The 19,228-nt window shown below is 40.8% G+C and overlaps 1 protein-coding gene across 1 annotated transcript in view; it reads left to right on the top strand.

Moving 5' to 3' along the window:
* lrpprc (leucine-rich pentatricopeptide repeat containing) overlaps positions 1–19,228 on the top strand; it is a 54,892-nt gene that overhangs the window by 7,153 nt on the left and 28,511 nt on the right. Inside the window, exons 12-23 of the mRNA XM_017432147.3 lie at positions 4,559–4,677; positions 4,761–4,851; positions 5,630–5,699; positions 7,402–7,429; positions 8,113–8,170; positions 8,928–9,034; positions 9,683–9,760; positions 10,903–10,977; positions 11,630–11,731; positions 11,838–11,968; positions 12,264–12,349; positions 17,983–18,190. Coding sequence (XP_017287636.1) covers positions 4,559–4,677; positions 4,761–4,851; positions 5,630–5,699; positions 7,402–7,429; positions 8,113–8,170; positions 8,928–9,034; positions 9,683–9,760; positions 10,903–10,977; positions 11,630–11,731; positions 11,838–11,968; positions 12,264–12,349; positions 17,983–18,190 — 1,153 coding nt within the window. The remainder of the gene's footprint in view (positions 1–4,558; positions 4,678–4,760; positions 4,852–5,629; positions 5,700–7,401; positions 7,430–8,112; positions 8,171–8,927; positions 9,035–9,682; positions 9,761–10,902; positions 10,978–11,629; positions 11,732–11,837; positions 11,969–12,263; positions 12,350–17,982; positions 18,191–19,228) is intronic.

Here is a 19,228-nt window from a genome sequence, read left to right as displayed (position 1 = left end):
ATAAATGCCACAGTTTTTATTCCTTCCCATCATCGCTCAACCAATAAAAACTGATTACTGGTTGTTTGACCTCAGTAATTTTATTTTTTTTACACTGTAGGTTTAAGCATTTTTTGCAAATCTTTATTTTTTAAATTAGAATTAGAGTATTTGCTCAAACGGGTCAATGTTGCTGATCTTTCTTTGTCACGTTATAAATTTTAATGATGAATATTTAGCAGTTGGCTTGTTCTTGTAGCATTTTTCTGCACCCAAAAAATGCCAAACTGTGGATACTAATCTCAGAAGCAGCTCAAAGAAGAAAGCGGTGCACTGTTTTTAATGAAGGGTTGACCTGGTGACCTTTGCCCCCTGCAGGGTCCCTTTGGTTTTGTTAGATTAGACATTTCACTTCAGCATTTAAAAGAAAAAAAAAAAAGGAAGGTTTTGTCTTTTCACAAGTCTAACAGCTACTGGAGTAATTGCAACAATTAAACGTAAGTGTAAAAAAGGACTGAAAATGATTTCAAGTTGTTGTTGGTGTAAATTTAAATCCTGAAATCGTGTATTTTTGTTTGTGTGAAGGGAATCATCTCTGTCGCATCCGGAGACTTGTCAGAATTCACAACTCATTAGTGAACGCAGCCTGTCAGACGTGTTCAGCAGCAGCTTGGTTTTTAAGTGCTTCGTGTTTGCTGTGCTCCCGAGTCTCTCTTTGGGGTTTTTTAGAGCAATTAATAAATGATGGCGTTTCCTCTTGTCAGCCAATTGACAGCATTTGAGCTGGCAGGGAGGTGAAAACTGGTCAGAGCATTGCGGCAACGCTGCAAATTGAATCTTCCGTGTGGTCGAGACGGATTCGGAGTTTGACTGGTGAGATATCTCGACAGCCCGAAGGAGAGGGCTGGATATGAGTTCGAACAACCAGACACTCTCAAAGATGCAAACCCCGTCTTAAATTCTGCAACCGCATCGTCTGACAGCTACAGACATCGGACAGCATCCATTTAGGTATCACAGTGAGGAAAGAAGGAAAAACAAAAGTAGAGAAACTTCTCTCTCGCTCACTCGCTTGTTTCGACGGTGTTTGCCTTAACCCTCATGAATCATGCAGCTTCTTTTCTCCCCCCCGTCTCCCCCCTGTTCCTCCCTCACTTCTATTGGCTGTAGGAGGTGTGTGCTGGGGAGGGGAGTTGACTTTCGGAGGGCAGTGCAGGTGATGTGACTGATGCAGAGTGACTTGATTTCATGTAAATGCAAGCGCTCTGAGGGAATTCACTTTGGATTACGCGCCCCACTGTGCACGGCCCATGAAATATTAAGGGCTGTGTCACTTTTTGTCCACAGGTGTCACTAGCGGGCAGAGAGGTCGGAGCTGAGGAGTTGGAGGGGAGCTGTGGGGGAAGGGATGGGTAGGGGAGGGGAAAAAAAAAATCCCTTTACATGTTGATGAGGTGTGGATTTGGTGGGTTTAGTGAAAGCATATGCTCGGCCGTTCCTGCCACCTGCCGCCAGCTAGTTACCGCTTGTCAGTCGCCGCGACGCAATGCGCTCTTATCACTCCTGACGTGCAGGGAAAGAAAGGAGGGAGAGGAAGGGGAAACTTCAGAGGGAGGGAACGCTTCTCGCCTTGTGTGTTTTAGGTGATGAGAGACATGTAAAAGCTCCCTTGTCTGGTCAGTTTTCCTTCCCGGAAGCCCCCCCACCACTGCCACGACCTGACGTTCTTTATGTGGTCTGCTTCTCAGCTCGCTTTATTCTGAGTGGATTAGTGGAGGAGCAAGTCATCACCTCAATTAAAACAAACGGGGAAAAAAAGGGAGGATGAAACTTAAAGTGTTCGTTTTAAAGTCCCTTCTGGTTTTCCAACCTGCCTTTGCCTTGCAGCAACGGTCTATCTTAAGTAAGTCATAGGCGAGGAGAGATGGAGGGACAGATGGTTTTGAAGGAGAGAGAAAAAGGGAAGTGACAGGTGCTCATGTCAAAGGACAGGAGATGACAGTGACCGCTTCGCTCCACTCCTCTTTTCCTCTCTTTTCTCTGTCCTCACTTCCCATCTGTGACAGTTAACCTGCAGATATGAAGCTGATGATGATATCTTGTGACCGCTGCCGTGCTTAAGTCACTACTTTGATACTTCTTGCCTGGATGATATGTCAGATTTTATGCTTACCAACCTGGAGAGGTCTACTACTCTTCTCAGTTTTTCTTTGTTCCAAATCTGTATGTAGATTTTTTTTTAAACGGAGAAAGAATCTAAAGGGGTTATTGGAGTATGCCGTTATGGTTTTGTTCTGGCTTTTTTGTGATCAAACCATTTTCGGACAAATTGGTAGTTTAGACATCCTGGTAGGTAGATTTTCTCACCTGTTGCTGACCAACCAGGAAAAAGTGTTAAAAGACATGGCAGCCTGTGTTTGTGTCGCTCTACATTTTATAGCTACAGTTTAAAAGATAAAACCTGAACCACTTGTGTTCAAAGCAGACGTTTCTGAATTCTTTCGTGTGTAGCCTGCCATTATTCCGCATTACTTGCCTTTTACTTATGATTTCTGAGTGGATTTCTTCTTCAAGCAAAGCTGAATTAGAATTTTTCCCTATAGTTTCCATATATAAGTAATTTATCCAGACTGTTCTTCCCATTACATCGTAGCCATGTATTGGTCCCATTGCAATAAATTTTGTACTTATGAATATTTTACATTTGAATCTAAGAGAAAATGGGGTTCATTCTAAAAAGAATTGCTGAATCTTCTTCTAAGCCTTTACAATTCTGGAGTTACAACTGTGGAGAGAAAAAAAACTTCAAGAAAACTTCTTTGGGTTTAAAAGGTTAAAAGCTTCCTGGTCAAAGATGTGACTTGCAAAACCAAACCACACTCGCTCTTCTTGCTCAGACGAAAAGTGCTGATGACCGAGGAACCCGGAAAAGCACGTGTGGGACGACCAGCTCCTCCATTTACCTCTCCGGCTCTCCATTCACTTGTTTTCTGTCTGTTTGGCTCACCGTGAAATAGATTATGGATTATTCAGGACGAAAGCAGGTGCTCCCTCTCCTCTTTCATAAAAAAAGGTGGGATGAAAGCGATGAGAGGGTAAGAATGAACCGATGGACGGAAGAGTGCATGGATCCTCCATTGAGAAGAAAGGGGAAGATTGCCTGTTTACCTTTTCCTGCATGATGGGTAGATGGATAGAGGAGCAGATGAATGAGTGATATGAGGGGAGGGGGACTCTGGATGGATGGAGTGGGTCAGGTAGCCCTACCTGGGATAACGCAGCCCGACTGCAGGTTTTAATGGCATATAAAAGCCCAGGACTCATCTTTTATTCAGTTAAAGAGCTTGACAGGTGAATACATGTGTCCCAAGAGGATACACAAATACAAAGATCTATATATACGTGTGTTTCAAAACCTGAATAGACTTGAAATACACACAACATTTTAAGCTGTGTTAACCCAAAGAGGCACTTAAGGGTGCTTTGCTGCATGTGAGGTGTATTTGTACACTTGATGTGTTTATATATAACTTATATTTTAGATGCATTGATATTTCTGTTGTACCACCGTTTGCAAACACACACACACGTGGTCACGTGTGTGTCTCTTTAAGTCCCAGACGTATGCAAAACGTCCATTAATCTCCATTCCCTCAATTTTCTGATGGTTTGTGTGGCTTTTCCATATGCATACGACTGGTTTTGGCCTCCGTCCCCAGGGCAGGACCTTAGGGTTCTAGTGGAGAACAGGGTGCAGGAGCCTTCGTCAGGCCAAGTGCGCGTCTGTGCACACGTTTGTCCACCAGCCTGAGGTCGAGAGGAAAGCAGGCGTGATGAAAATCATGTGTTTTGTATAAAAGCGCAGCATCTGAATGACTTGGCTGCAAAAACTCTTGTGTGATTTGATTCATTTTTTAAAATTTCGCTCAAAAAACTGATCATATTTTCATGCTCGCCCTTGACCGTGGATCCAAATATTACAAAGATTCTTATTCTTCATATTGGTTACAACACAATCACAGAATGTGAAAGAGCAATCATTTTTTGGGGGTCTGTTTCTGGGTATTTTTGTGCCTGTCTAAATATCTGATGAACCACGGGGTAGATTTGAATGAAACTTTAAGTAATTATCGGATGTTCATCTACAATCGATTACTTTTTGGAGTCAAGTCAACGCAGTTCAAGATGGCTGCCCCAGCTAATCAACCTTAGCAAACACATAAATGACTGTAACTCAGTCAAATTTACAGATATGAAGCTAAACTTTGGTGTGGTTGGAGGTGAGAGTCATCTTTAGCACAGTCTGAAAGCTAACACATCTTACCACATTGCATCCCATGATTATCACTCGGTCCTGTCTCAGCATAAGATGATGTCAGATTAAAACTTTGGCATAAACGGCGCCCTTCCAGGGATGCTAGACATTTAACTAAACTTGTTTTTAACATTTTGATGATTTAAAAAAGTACCTAATTTGATGATTTTTGAAGGTTATTGAATATATTTATTTTAAGTGTGTTTATAGAGAAGCACAATTTAGATTTGTCACTGTGTGTGTGTGTGTGTGTGTGTGTTGTAGGTGTGATGGAGGTGGCAAAAAGCATGGAAAAGGTAGGTGTGACCCCTGACATTGATACTTTAACCGGATACATCTTCCCTGTCTTCTCCACCATCGAGGCAGCTCTTCAAGCCTTCAAGGTAATCGATAATCATTAAGTCCGTCTGTGTTTATTCATCAGAGTTCATTGAAAGTTTTGCTGAAAATGCGACTTTCTTTTCAGAATGCGGGTTTATCGTTGGATTCGGAGGGCTTTTTGTCCGCAAAAGTGCGCGCTTTAGCTATGACCGACCTGGGCAAATTGTACACCCAAAGTAAGCACACACACACACACACACACACACACACTACTTTCCTGCAGGTTAACACCGTCTGAAGAATCTCTGCTGCATCTTGAGCAGCCATCGTCATAAAAACGGCTGCTTTGCCTGCGGGCTAATTGGCCCAACGTTGACACTTAGAAACACACATATTTGCCCTCTCACTCCTCTGTGCTCATCAGGCCTTTTAAGAGATTAGTCTGTGTGAATTTGTTAAAAGCGAGAACGAGAAGCGCCTCAGCTCGCAGAGGGACAGGATAGAGAGGGCCGCTGAATAATGGATAGCTCTTCCTGTTTTGTCTTTCATCTTTTAGTCTCAAACACTCACCTCTCACTGCAACATATACGGCTCTGTTACCTTTCTACGCGTTGCCTGATTACATTTATCTTACTTCATGTAAAGAAGAGAAAAGTTCAAAGTTTATGAAAGTTTCAAAATGGCTGCAGACCTATCCAGCTATAAGTTTTTAGGGGTATGTTAGTTTCTATTTTAACTTGTTTTTTTGGGAAAGTCGGGATTTATGCTAATGCTGGACCCATCCACAAACACCTTTTTAATGCAATTTTTAGAAAAGCAATTTTTTATTCTGTCTGCTTGTGTTGATATAAAAATCAGATATAAAATCTAAACTATATATGGAACATAGCTGAAAATCTGCTAAATAATAGTTTGTTTTACTAGTCATAGGTTTGTTTATTGACATTGTATTACGCATCATATTCAACATAGTTTGTGTAACTTTTTTTTCTGCAACTCTTCTCCGTATTTCAGTGTCTGATCCTTCGTTCCCCTCGCTGGATCTCATGACTTTCCGCGCCAAGCTTAACATAGGCTTCAAAAAGTGAGTCAACTAGCCTGTTTTCCATTTGTCTCTCCGTGTTTTACATCACTTTACATTCCTTATTTTTACATATTTGGCCTCGAAGCCCTAGCCCGTCATTTTAGGGTGGCCCGTAGCTCTATCGAGGTCACTGCAGCATATGCCGTGAATGTGACATGTGCAGTCTCTCACACCATCCACGAGCGTCTGTGTGCGCATGCAGCTGCAGAGAGGAACGCATCACACACACACACACACACAGACGTACACGGACGCCTCATGCATATGGAGGCCCGTCAGCCCTCAGCTCTCGCCCCAAAGCACCGTGGGAGATATGTAAATTAGCAGATGCCCACCGCTATCCCCGACTTCTGTGCTGGTTGCATTTTCTCTCACTCTGACATGCACGAAGTTAGCCTTAGGACCAGTGTCTGACTCACAGGCATTTGTTGAAGGGGTGTTTATGAATATTTACAGTTTAGCACTACACAGCCACACAGAAACACTCTGGCCCCTGAGCAACGCTGGAAGTGAATCAAGGAGTAAAGTGCTGACTTGCCTGCAGGGACTGAAGTTATTTTTTTTTCTCTGAGCCAAAATACGCTCGGCTGAGCTCAACTTTGGGCTTCAGCCTGTACTTTATCATTGTAACTCATTGTAGATCTTTAGAGTTTGACAAACAGACCACATAAAGTCAGTGCAACTTGTCCAGTTATGAATAATTTTTTTAAACATTTTAAATCGTTACAAGACGTTTTTGTGAAGCGTGCTCCCGTGTTAGCGTGTCCCTTTCTTGTTTCTGAATTGATATTCTAAGTCATCATTAATTATTGGCCCTTTTTGTGACTGAATCCACTTCCTCTCCTCCATTTGCTTCGCTCTCATTGCGTCGGTATACACACACGCGCACTCACACACACACACACGGTCGCACTCACTCTTGTGACGGTTAGGTTGCCTGACAGGGTCGTAATTGGGCTTGTCACTTGGGGAGCGTCTGTGTGTGTATTTGCGAGCGGCGTGTCGTCGCCGTGCAGGTCCTGCCCCTGTCAAAGACAAGGTCAGGGGATAATTTAATCATTAAAGACCTCTTCTTCTCTCCTCATCTGCCCCTCTCTCTCCTCCTTTCCGCCATCTCGCTGACAACGCCAGAGATGTCACACATTGTCACCGTTTAGCCTGTGTGTGTGTGCTCGTGTGTGACTTTGTGTCTTTTGTGGTTTGCCAGACTTTTGTACTGCCGTCTCTCCTCTGTTGTACTGTGGGATGGAGAGTGTCAGACTGGAAAATTTGTCACTATTTCTTGACGTATAGTGACTTCTGCTGTCAATTCAGTAGCTATGGTAACATGATACTGTCAATGTTAAGATGACTTGTACGGAAAACTGTGTTTCTGATAAATACAAGTAAATATAAGACATTAATAGAATTTGTACACATGTTTAAAATGAATAGGTTTTCACAGATTTAAAAAAAACAATATTCACATCCAATTTTATGTTCTGCTTTTATCAAAATACCCTTTAAAAAAAGGAATTAAATTTCAGCGACAGCTTTTTACAATTATTAATTATCAGCTCACTGAAGCAAAGTAAAATAGATGTCTTTTTTATCTTTTATGACTCAAAAGCTAAATGACCAAATTGCACATAAACTCCAACAAGTTGGGATCTGGTGCGTTTCACATTTGAGGTCATTTATTGTCCTCTACTGCCCCCTACAGGTTTTCAGATGTGGATTCCATGGTAAAGGTAAGACATCAGCATCTTTGTTCTTCAGTGCATGCACGCAAAGTCCACACAGAGAGAGTTTCAACATTTAGTCTAATCAGTAACTAATAGTCATGGAGAACAAATAAAAAAAAAAAAATGTGTGTGTTTGAGACAATTTAAACCTCTGCTGCATGAAGGATAAAGCTTTCTACTTAAATGCAAACTTCATTCACCAGTTTCTCTCTGCAGAGTAAGATTTATAACACTGTTGAACATGATGAATATAACCTGATACCTGATTTTTATAAGGATGTGTTTAGGACTGATATTTAACTTTTTAAAAAAAGACAAGTCTCACTCGCACATTAAAATCCAACTTCTATAAAACTAAGACACAATGAACAGATGGATAGATAGGCAGTGAGATAGTGGTGTATAAGATAACAGTAACAAAACAATTTAATTTTAAATAGAAAATTTGGAGAATAGTTTCCGAAATGGTCAAAAGTAGTAAAATAAAGTAAAACAGTGAATACAGAAGTGTAGATAAGAATGGTAATTACAGGAAGTGGTGTAGTAGATGTCAGAGTATCCACAATAAAGCAAGTTAATAAAATAGTTATGTTAATGTAATAAAATCTCCATAACCTTTTTTAAGCTCTGGTCTTTTTTGTGCTGTTGAGTCATACATTCATGTTTTAATTTGTTGGCGTGTTTTTCAGATTTTCGAGCTCTTGTACAAAGACGATCGCTTTTGCTCCAAAAACAAAAAGCCTGCTGGTAAGAGAACATCTCAGCAGTCACTATCCTCCTCTCTAGCTTACAAACAATTAGGTTTTGCATGTCACTGAATTCAGTGTGTGGATGTGTGAGAAAGAGAGGCAGGTCGCTCATGTGTGTTAAAACTTGCAGGCTGTGCAGAACGTCACTTTTCACGTATAATGTAGATGATGAAAGAATGTGTTTGTTTATGTTGAGTTTTGGTAGCAGTGGGCTCCTGCCCGACCCACTTCTTGTCATAAAGTCATAAAGCCTCTTTATGTTTAGATTCATGACATTTGTGTGTATGTGTGTGTGTTTGCCAGCATGCTGGAGAAAGATCTGCTCGCTCAGTCCAGCAAGGGGAGTAGAGCCTGGTGCTGACACAGCACCGGGTAGATACTGTGTGTGTGTAGTGTTAATGTTGCTCCGTGTCAGCGAGCCTCCAGTGCCGAAGCTGGTGTGTGTGTACTGGTGGGAGCGATGGAGACTGTTATCCATGTCACATCCAGTTAGACGACATCTGCAAACACGTTTGTGTGTGAGCGCTGAAGTAAGAGGAAGCTGTCACCGCGAGCCGCCGCACGTTCACTCAAACTGCAGACCGAAAGCAGCTTCTGTCAGCAGAAACGACACAACCTCACACTCTACAGAGGTTACGGAAAAATAGTATGAATGCACAAATGGATGCTGTGACTGACACGGTGGCAAATGAAATTTATTCCCAAGATGACTGCTCACTGTGTGTGTGTGTGTGTGTGTGTGTGTTTCTGTGCAGATGTGGCATCCTACTTCCTCTACAATCTAATTGACAGCATGACAGCGGAGCAGGTGCACGCACAGGAAAATAAACTGAGGAATTTCTTTAATCAGCTACAAGCTCAGGTATACTCATATTCATACAGTAACTGAAAACAAACTCTCTCGCATTAAAACTGCATTTTTAGTTCAGTCCTAACCTTCCTGCCATAGAAGAGCTTTTACACTCAGATCTGAAACCGTGTGCAGTTTGTTAAATCAGACAATTCATATCATCATAAAATGGTCATGGTGTTTTAGATACCATGGAGCCATTTTTACATTTAAACCAAATAAAGATGAAAAAAACAAAAGCTAAGAAATGAGAAAAACTTCAATAAACTGTAAACGTGGTTTAACCAGGTTCAGCTAATACGTGATAACGGTAAAGTGAAAAATGCACAAAAAAGTGAAAAAAGCTGGGAACTATACATTTCAAGCTGACATGTTGTAATGTTTTGTTTTGCCAGAAAGTCTAAAGATTTGTTAGCATAAAAATAAAACCAAATTCATGAAGTTTAAGAGATTAATTCCGAACTGCTGTTTTAACTGCACTGACAGTAGTTTTACCTGTAGCACGTGCATGTTCTTATTAAAGGGTCAACAAATCTGCAAAACATCAAAATAATTTTAGTTGCCTGTTTTAGGTATGACGGAGAAATGTTGCGTTTAATCAGTTTGTTATTCTGTTACTTTCTCAGATTTTGATTCTGCTCCTGTTCTTTTTTTTGGCAGAATATTACAATTCCTGTCAACATCTATAAAGGAATTAGGAATATTCTGGAGACTTATCACAACACTGCTCTCATCAAGGTACACGTTCGGACTTTCTTTCATTTTCTGTCAGATTTCGATCCCTGCTTCAGAACCAGGGTTGGGAAGTTTTCAACGTTGGAAACTTTCCATTCATGGGAATTTAGAGGAATTAACAGGAATAAACCTGAAAATTAAAATATTTAAGGTTGGCCCTTATCAAGGATTTGAAGACGGTTGTGGAAAATAATTTTTAGCATAATCTTGATTAAATTACCAGATTTTATTGCTTTACCATCACCTGTAAAATGTTTTGTCCAGAGTTAGTTTAGTTGTGAAATTAAATTTACTGAAATTTGTTTTGTTTATGTAGATAAAGTTACAGAAAAGTCTAAATATTGACCAAATAACATGTGAATAGTTTTCTTCAGAGTTGTATGAATTAAATTTCACACTTTCTGTACATAAGTTTAGACATTTGATGTTTGATTTTTTTAAATATTCAATTTACTGATTTTTGTTGTTTATATGGTAATACGAGGACAAAAAGCATGAAAAACCACAACGTAAATATTTTTCTTTATAGTTGCGTTCATGAGTTTAGAAAAAGATTAAAACAACCAAAAAAAAGTTCTGTTATATGTTTACAATTCATTATTCTGTAAAGGTTGTGTGGTTGTGACGGTGCTGCCATCATTTGCAAATTAGGTCATTAAATTTATTACTTAAATAAACTTTGAGTCAAACTAATTATCTGTTTGTACCAAAACAAAATGTTTATATTCTTATTTAGATATGATAGTTTGTTTTAATTTCCAGGTAAATCGGATAAATTCTCATAAATCCCACAAAAAGATTCAGGAAATCTACCAGACGTTTTCCTATTCAGAACACGCTTATAGAGGAGCCACATGATGGTTAATCACAGGTTTTATTGTCTGTCTGTCGTAACTCGCCCTGACCCGTCTTGTAAAGAACTTTGTAAAATTGTTGAAAAAAAATAAAAAAGTGCTCTTCAGTGACTTTAAAATGTGGGAAAAGCTCGAGTTGGGTAGAAAGCCCAAACGCTAAAAGAGAAAACAAGACTTCAGTGAGGAAGGAATCAAATTATTGATGCTTTTTCCAGTTTTTTTGGAGTTTTACCAGATGATACAGTTGTTAACTCTGCTGCAAATGTCCAACACTGATTGTGTGTTTGTTAGGATGTGATCGCGTTGGTGGACCCCAATGACAGAAAGTTCCACGACGACTTCATGACACTTGATTCTCATGGCAAAGTAAGTAGGACACATTAGCGATGCATAGAAAATGTTCAAACATTGTGACTTCTAAGAACTTCCTTAGAAGTAGATGACTTTCTGAGAATAACGTTTACATTAAGAGCAGGGGTGGGGGACCACATTATAAACCCATGTGATGCAACGTGTTTTTAAAATCCCAGTTATCAGTTTTTGTGTATTTATTTAGGCTAACATTTAGTTTGCTTTCTTTTTTATCCAATAGTTGTAACTAAACACACAAGTTTGCTTTTCTCTTCTGCAAAAAAACTAAATCGATTCTTAATTTCTTCTGGAAAATTGTGTCATTCTGCTTCCATTGTTGTTGTTCTGCAGTCGCCATGATCGCCACCCTATCTTATCTTGCGCTTAAGCTTGAACTCACATGTTGCCTTTTTTGACCCCAATCCTAGCTTGGATCTTTGCATTCTTGTCAGTTTTATCACAGAAATTCCATTGTTGATATTTTTTTCCTTAGTTTTTATTAATTTATTTGTTTGAAATTGCATGGCGGGCCGGATAGAAGGGTTTTCAGGCCGGAGTTGCCCCACTCCTGGTTTAGAGTACACGTTTGTGTAGACAAGAGGTTGACTGTTGATCACAAACGCATGTTGATCGCACGCATTTGTCAAACAATCTTCGTCTTTTTCAGGGAATTGAGGAGCTTGAGAAAAAAATGGCTGAACTGAAAGCAGAAAACAAACCATACAACAGTCTTCTCAAACAAGCCCTAATAGCTCTGAGTGCTGAGGAGGTAGGATTTCTTTGGGACTTACTTGGCCTCGTAAGACTTTAAGTTTTCCCGACATTGGCTGCTTTGTCTGTGTGTAAATGTTCGGAGGGTTTCGTTGTCTGATCAGAACCTGCAGCGTGCCCTTGAGCTGAAGCAGCAGCACGAGAACGAGATGACGGTCGGGTCTTACGTTGTCCTCATCACCATGTGCTGTCGCCAAAACAACGTGGAGGAGGCGCTCAACCTGAAGAGGGATTTGTGAGTGCAGCAGGAAACACACACACACACACACAGCTGCACTGCGGCCAGTGGTAGGCCATTAAAGTTTAACTTGAGTAGTATTAGGGGAGACGTTAATGCAGGGTCCAGCCGCTCTGTTGTCTACCTGAAACGCAGGAAACTCTCCCCTTTTCTTCCCCCATTTCCTCCCCATCTTTCACCAGCTGCTTCCACCACCTGACAGAACTTTAGGAACATATAATACATGTGCTTCATTACTGTCAGTAGAATACATTAAACAAAGCTCTCTCACCTTATCTGTCTCTGCTTTTAGGAATCGAATAGACTCATCAGTTGCACTGGATCCCGATAAATACATCCAACTGGTCAAGGCGTTCGCTATGAATGATAAAGTTGAGGGTAAGTTCCCACTGGGCTGTCTTTTTTTAATTTTTAAACTACTTTAGCCTGTGAAACTGTCACAGATCATTTCTGGGATATGACCTTACTGGGGTAAAAATATTTATTTCTTTAGCGTTTGAGGTTATCTGAGTGATGACAAGGCATTTAAAAATCAATCATCTGTCACATGTAGCTTAAAAACAAAGCCAAAGCTAAAACACCAAAGTGGCAGTTTCTTTCTTGGCAACTTTGAGCTGACTCAAAAGTTGTCAGTCTTTGCTAGCCCCCATGTCAAACTTAAGTTTTCAGCCAAAAAAAATGAAGTAAAGGGTGTGGCTTCTTTGGACTGGCATGTATTAAATGCTGCCATTGGCTACATGATCTTGTCAGCTTGATATTTGAATCTTCCTCAAGTTCTTAAAAGACCATGATGATGACAGCCAACAGAGGAAAAATATAAATCAACACCAAAACAATGGGCTCAGTCACTGTTACTGTATTTTCCGCACTATAGGGTGCACTGGATTATAAGACGCACCGTTAATGAATGGTCCATTTTCGAACTTTCGTCATATAAAAGGCGTACCCTAAGCGTCAAGTATAAACGCCTCCACAGCTCGCTCAGGTCCGCGCCGTACGTGGAGCCTTGTCAAAACTACAAGGCGTGACTATAACTGAGCCTTAATGCTGCAAGAGGTGCAGCTTTGTAGTTTACCAAAGTCGTACTAAAACATTACAACTTCTTACATATATAAGGCGCTCCGGATTATAAGGCACACTGTCGTTTTTTGAGAAAATTTAAAGCTTTTAGGTACGCCTTATAGTCCAGAATGTAAACGTCCAGATGTAAAACCATCTTTGGTGGTTTGTGCCACTTCCTCATGGAGCTGAATGTGCAAAATCAGGACTTGTTTGTTGAAATGTAAAATTATTAATATATAACTGGATTTCTTCTGTCTTGTTCAATAATACTGGGGTATAAAGTCTTCCAAGCAGGGAAAATAGACCACAGCTCTGTCAGTTTCCATCCTTTATTGTTTAGCCTGTTTTATCTGCATTTTGAGCAAACAGTAAATTAGGAAACCATGCATTCGTAGCCATATTATCATCTTCAAAATACTTTGTAGCATTTATGCTTTAAAAATTAATCATTTGTCAAAGGCCATTTTAATTTTGTGTCCTGAAATGAATTAACTACACCCACTCAGACATCTTTCCCTTTTACTTTTTTTTCTTCTACAATAGCTCACATTCTAAACCCAGTGTGAATGTGTGTGTTTCAGCTTTTGTGTGTATGTCACCAACTCTGTCACAATCCCTCTCGCTTCCTGAAACCATATTAGCGGGCCATTTTCAGAATTCTACGGTGGGTTTCCTTCTGCCCATCGAAGACCCAATTACTATCAGTTTTGCTGCTTCGCTTTTTGCATTCGGTGACAGGCGAAATGTTTCCCTTGTCTGTTCTCGTCTTTCCTCTCCTCCCCTCATCACTCCCTCTCCGTTTCTGTCTCGGTCTCTCTGTCTGACCCTCTTTCCCCGTCTTTCTCAAAGTGTGTCATTCTCTTGCCCCACACACACACACAAACACACACATGTCAGTGCGAAATGAGAGAGGGGGAAAATTACAGGACTGTGTGTATTTTTCCAGAATTATTGAAATCCGCCTTGATGCTAATGGCAGATCATGTCCGCCAAAGTGCTTGAACATTTCACACACGCACACACACAGTGACACACAAATTTGCATGTGAATTCAAGCAAAAGGCATTTGGTGGCACGGTAGTTGGTGTGTTCATCTGTGTGTGTGCGTCGGGATGTGTATAGGCAGCGCTCAACGCATTTGCCATTAGCCAGAGTGCGCATATGGAGGCAAGGCTTGTCAGCCACATTAGCACACATGGCTAACCTTGATGTTAGCCTGTCCCCACCCAGACGCTGGTCCGCCTGGCTCCCAGCACCCACCAGGCCCAGCTGAAGATCACGTCTCCTGGCATCTCACTTTATTTCCACCAGCTTTAATGGTTCTGTTGTTTTTGTCCCTGGTATCAAAGCTTTTCGACCCAACTTTACTTTATCCTTTGACTTGACTTTGGTCACCTTCTTTGTCGTAATTATTTTTCCTCTTTAAGCCAAATAATTTTCCTCCGCTTCTCACTCTTTATCTACATTTACCATTTAAACATTACTTTTGCCCATGAAATCCACGACTCCTTACTCGCAGGTTACTGTGTGGTAATTTATTTATTTATTTCTGAAAGACTGTTATACTCCAAGTTCGTATAGAACGCATAAAAGTTAAATCTTTAACCATGTCACACGTTTCAGCATTTGCGAGAGTCAAACTTTTCGAACCAAAACACACAAAGAAAAGGAAAAAAAAAGTTTCAAATTTATGTGAGTTTGACTTGTTTGTTTTCTTTTCCAATTTATTTATAAAAATGCAATTCTGTTTAGTACACTTTTGGTTGTAGACATTCAGAAATGTATGCGCAGATTGAAGTAATGCATTCATTAATATTTAAGGGATTAACATTTAAAAAATTATTAGATGTACTCTCAAGTTGCTTCATCAAATGTTACTTCCTGTAAAAAATCATGCTTCATCCAAACGTTTAACCTTTTATAAATCTTTGTTTATAATATCATAATTTTGCACAGTTTCTGCAGCCTTTACTGTTGTCATGGATTGTTTCTGAACCACATCCTTTTATATATTTATCTCTCCAGATATTCATCAGTAGTTTATTTATTTTTTGCCAGGTATAATAAAAAAAAGCATGTATCTTTGGTGTATTTCATGCCAGAATCACTTAAATCTTTTCTGGGCCTCACTGAACCTGCTAAAAGTATCCACATGGGCTTCAAGAGGCTAAACACAGCTTTCATCTCCCCTTCCTTCTCTCTTTTGGCTTTATTAAATACTCCTTTATCACCGAGCATCTTTTTGACCTGACCTTGCCCTCTCCCTCAATCTGTCCAACCTCCCCACTTTAGTAAACACAACTTGTTTTGTCTTTTGGTGGTCCTGAACTCCTCTTTAGTGCTCGTGTGTGCCTCCGTAAAAAGACATCACCAGCAGTCAAGTCATGGAAGATTACATGAACCATTGGGCTGTGTGATGTTTGTTTACCTGGCCTGTCTGCCTCCCCGTCTCTTGGTGTGTATGTGTGCGGAGTCTGGCTCGCTGTGCTGGCTGTGATGCTCGGCTGAGCTGATGGATATGCATACTAGCTCAACGGACGGATAGAGGGGGAGATGAAGGCAGAACGCCATGGGGTAGGTTTTGATGGCGGACGGAGGGATGTTAGCTAGTGTAGCTCCATTTGGGCAGATCATCTCCAAGCCATTGGTCTCGGTGATTAACGGGTCTGTCAAACAGTGATGGAGAGAGGGAGGCATGGAGAGACAGAATCAGATAGAAAGAATATGGTACGTCTGAAAGGATAAACAGAGCAGACTTGACCGCAGGTGAGCTTATTACATAGATGTTGTTTATGCTGATGGCTCCATCTTCGATTAGCGTGTTTCTCTAACAAGATGTTTTGTTTTAAGTGATACTTTGACTTCCATATATCACTATAATTTCCACTTCAGCTATTTTGGTCTACATTTTGTATTGGCACAGTTATAACTACATACATTTACAAACCAATCCCCACTTGTCTTTTTAGTACCCAGAACTGTAATATTTCTACACTTTGGAGTTTTGACAGTACTTTCAGCTGTTGGATGTTTTTGTTTGATGTTAAATGTTGTCCTGGAGCTTACTGATGGCTACAAATTATTTATTTTAAATAAATGTAGATGAAATGTGTTTTATTTATGTCCTATTCAGAATTGATTGTAATGACTTCAGTTTTTCTTCACTTTTTTCTTTGTATTGTCAAATGTCCACCTTTTCCTTCTTATCTAACATTTTTTGTGCTCTTGTTTTTCTGAGCTTGTATTCATCTCATTTCGGAGACCCAGAAAGGACCACATGATTCTTTTATAGATTTTATAAGACATATGACATGACAAACATGGTTTCAGACCTAAACCCTGAACTACAGAACCGCTCGAACACACTCTGGTTGTCTTCTACGGATCAGGCTAGTTTCCAACACAAGTTCCCATGGTGATGGACCCAAGTAGGAAGTGAACCAGCTTTATAAAACTGAAAATCTCAAATTGAACCTGAAGTTGCCACACTAAAAGATCAATCCCACCTAGTTGTTTAGGTTACCAAATTTTAGCATCATTGTGTGTTGAAAAGGGAGCAGAAGCTTTCAGTTTGTATTCCTCTGCTGTGCTTTTATTTTGATTTTTAAAAAGGTACAGTGGAGCAACAAACCGCTGATATAACACCTTTTTCATTTTTTTGTGCCGATGTTAAAACTGCATTCTGCTTACAAGCTTTACCCTTCTGGCTTGTTCATGTGTCTCGTACTGTTTTTGCTTTTTAACCTCTCTGTTGTCTTACAGTGTCTCTTCCAGTGCTAGTTGCCCCAGTTCCACCCTTCATTCCTCCGTTTTCCCTTGTCCCATTAAATCTGTGACAGCTTTTGGTTGCCATTGCCATAACAACTGGCACAAGGAGGTGGACCGATGTAGAGACAGACTAAAATTAGGATACCAAAGCACTCACCATTGGCGCCGTTTTTCAGCCCACAAATGTTTCTGAATGTTGTTTTTTTATATATAAAGTGATACTCTTGTTGGAGGAGTTTTGTTGTGGTAACAGCTGCGTAGGCGTAAGGATTATTACACCAGCGTTTGTTCACTTAATAGTGCTTTACTTTTTTTAGTGTGGTTTGTTTTTGCTAAAATTAACACCAGTAAGAGAACCAAAAAAAAAATTGAGTAGTTTTTAAGCACAGTGTCATTACTGTCCTTCAACTGGAGATTTAATGCAGATTATTCAGATGAATTCAGTGTCTCTGCATCTCTCCATCTCCTCCTCTATTGCTCTTGGTGTATAGATTAGTATCTGTGGTGGATAGCGGCTGTATCACTGACAGCCCATTAGCAGCTGTCTAAATAGACAGTAAACGCATCTTAATTACTTTACCCTGTTAACACACACATATACACACGCACACCACACTCTCTTTTCACCATTTAGCCTCTCGTGTTGGCCAGATGGGCGCTTGGCCCAGTAAAAAGCCCTCCATTACCAGCTCGACTTGACCAACCGATCCACCCCTCAGCCCGCTTACCGAGGTCTTTCTGGGGCCACGGCGGGCCCTTGTCGCCACATACCTATAATTTAGCCCCCCAAGTGCTTTCCACATGGCCACAGCAAAAAGCTGGCCTCCATTGTAGGGGTCTGGTAATTGTAGTCTCGTTTAGAAAACTGCAAGTAGCAATTAGCACAGAGTTGGCATTATACGGGGTTGGATTTGAATCCCTGCTGGGTGCAAAATGCTGTTTTAATATGGGTTTGTTTTCCCCACATGGAATTAGCTAAAGGGGCCTTTTATCATATTCACACACCCTACTCTTCTCTAAGCCAAGCTCTGCCCACCTCTTGCCTTCTCTCTGCATAATCTCTCATTTTCCTTGTATTTTGTTCTTTTTTTATTTCTTCCTTTTTTTATTGCACACAGGTTTTCATAGGAACTTTTCCTCCCCTCTCAATGATCAACACTCTTTCTTTCCTTCCCCCACAGAGGCGGTGGACATCCTGACGGAGATGAAGGAGAAGGGCGTGGTGGTGAAAGACTCCTACTTCCACCTCTTCTTTCACATGCTTAACGGAATATCGTTCAAGGGCGACGGGGCCACCATCCGACGGCTGCTGGACGCCATCTTCACTCTTGGATTAGCAAAGCCCTCCAGCAATCTCTGCTCACCTTTGATTACGAGTTACCTGAACAGGTAGAACAAAAACCAGCACTGTCACAAAACCACACTGATAAAATCAAACTCATATTAGCCAGATTAAATGTTCGAAGGTGTTTTTTTTCCTTGTGGTATGTTCTAGTTTTATGGCTCCAGTGTTTCATTAAGCAGCCAGCAAGCCCACTTTTGTTTTCAGATTTGTGTCCTGATCTGCCAAAAGCCTGTTGCCAGGTGTGTGTATGTATGTGTTTCTTGGTGAGTCACTCATCCCTCCCTATGATCATAGCTGAGGTTATCGTCTGGGTCAGCGATTCAGAAAGGGAGAGGATGTGGAAATTGCTCATTTATGTTAAGTGTGTATATGTGTGTTAAAGCCAGGTTTTGTTTGTTTGAGGATGCGCCAGCTGCAACCTCTCCCATGAGCCCCCCGCCCCTGAACTCCTGAAACACCCACCGTTCTCCTTTTGAGATTTAAGTGCGTTAGCGGGGAGAAATGGCCATCGATGCTTCTTCCCATAATGCAAATATGCAAATAAAGTGTTAGCAAACATGCGCGGTGGGGTCACTGGCTTTGCCCCACCTTTCAACTCTATTCAGTATGTTATTCAGTGTGTGCGTGTATTCTTTTTGTGAGAGCAGCTTTTAACTAGATCAACTCATTAGCATGTTAATTATGCACAGAACACTAATTGCTGGATTTACTATAGACACTCAGTGCACTGTCAGGGGCCCACCACCACACACACACACACACACACACACAGAGTCTGCACATGCTTTCATACAGTTTACCTTTTGTGCATTGCTGCGCCTTTGCAAACGATGCTCACACACACACACACACACACACAAGATGCTCCCCTGCCGGTGTTTGTGTTGCTTTAACTCTTTTTCTCTGGCACAAACAGAGTTTCCAGGTTCACTCGATAATCACTGCCTCTCTGAGATTAGCAGACTAATTTACTCCTGGGTCATCAACCGCAGCCAAAACACAAACACACACAGCAGCTTACCGCAGCCGAGCTCACAAATCAAGTGCCAGTTGTACTTACTCCAGCTGATACGGCAGTGAAC

This window comes from Kryptolebias marmoratus, linkage group LG22, assembly GCF_001649575.2.
Source record: "Kryptolebias marmoratus isolate JLee-2015 linkage group LG22, ASM164957v2, whole genome shotgun sequence".
Classification (NCBI taxonomy): Eukaryota; Metazoa; Chordata; class Actinopteri; order Cyprinodontiformes; family Rivulidae; genus Kryptolebias; species Kryptolebias marmoratus.
Note: the sequence above shows the minus strand (reverse complement) of the source record. Positions and strands in the feature narration are given on the sequence as shown.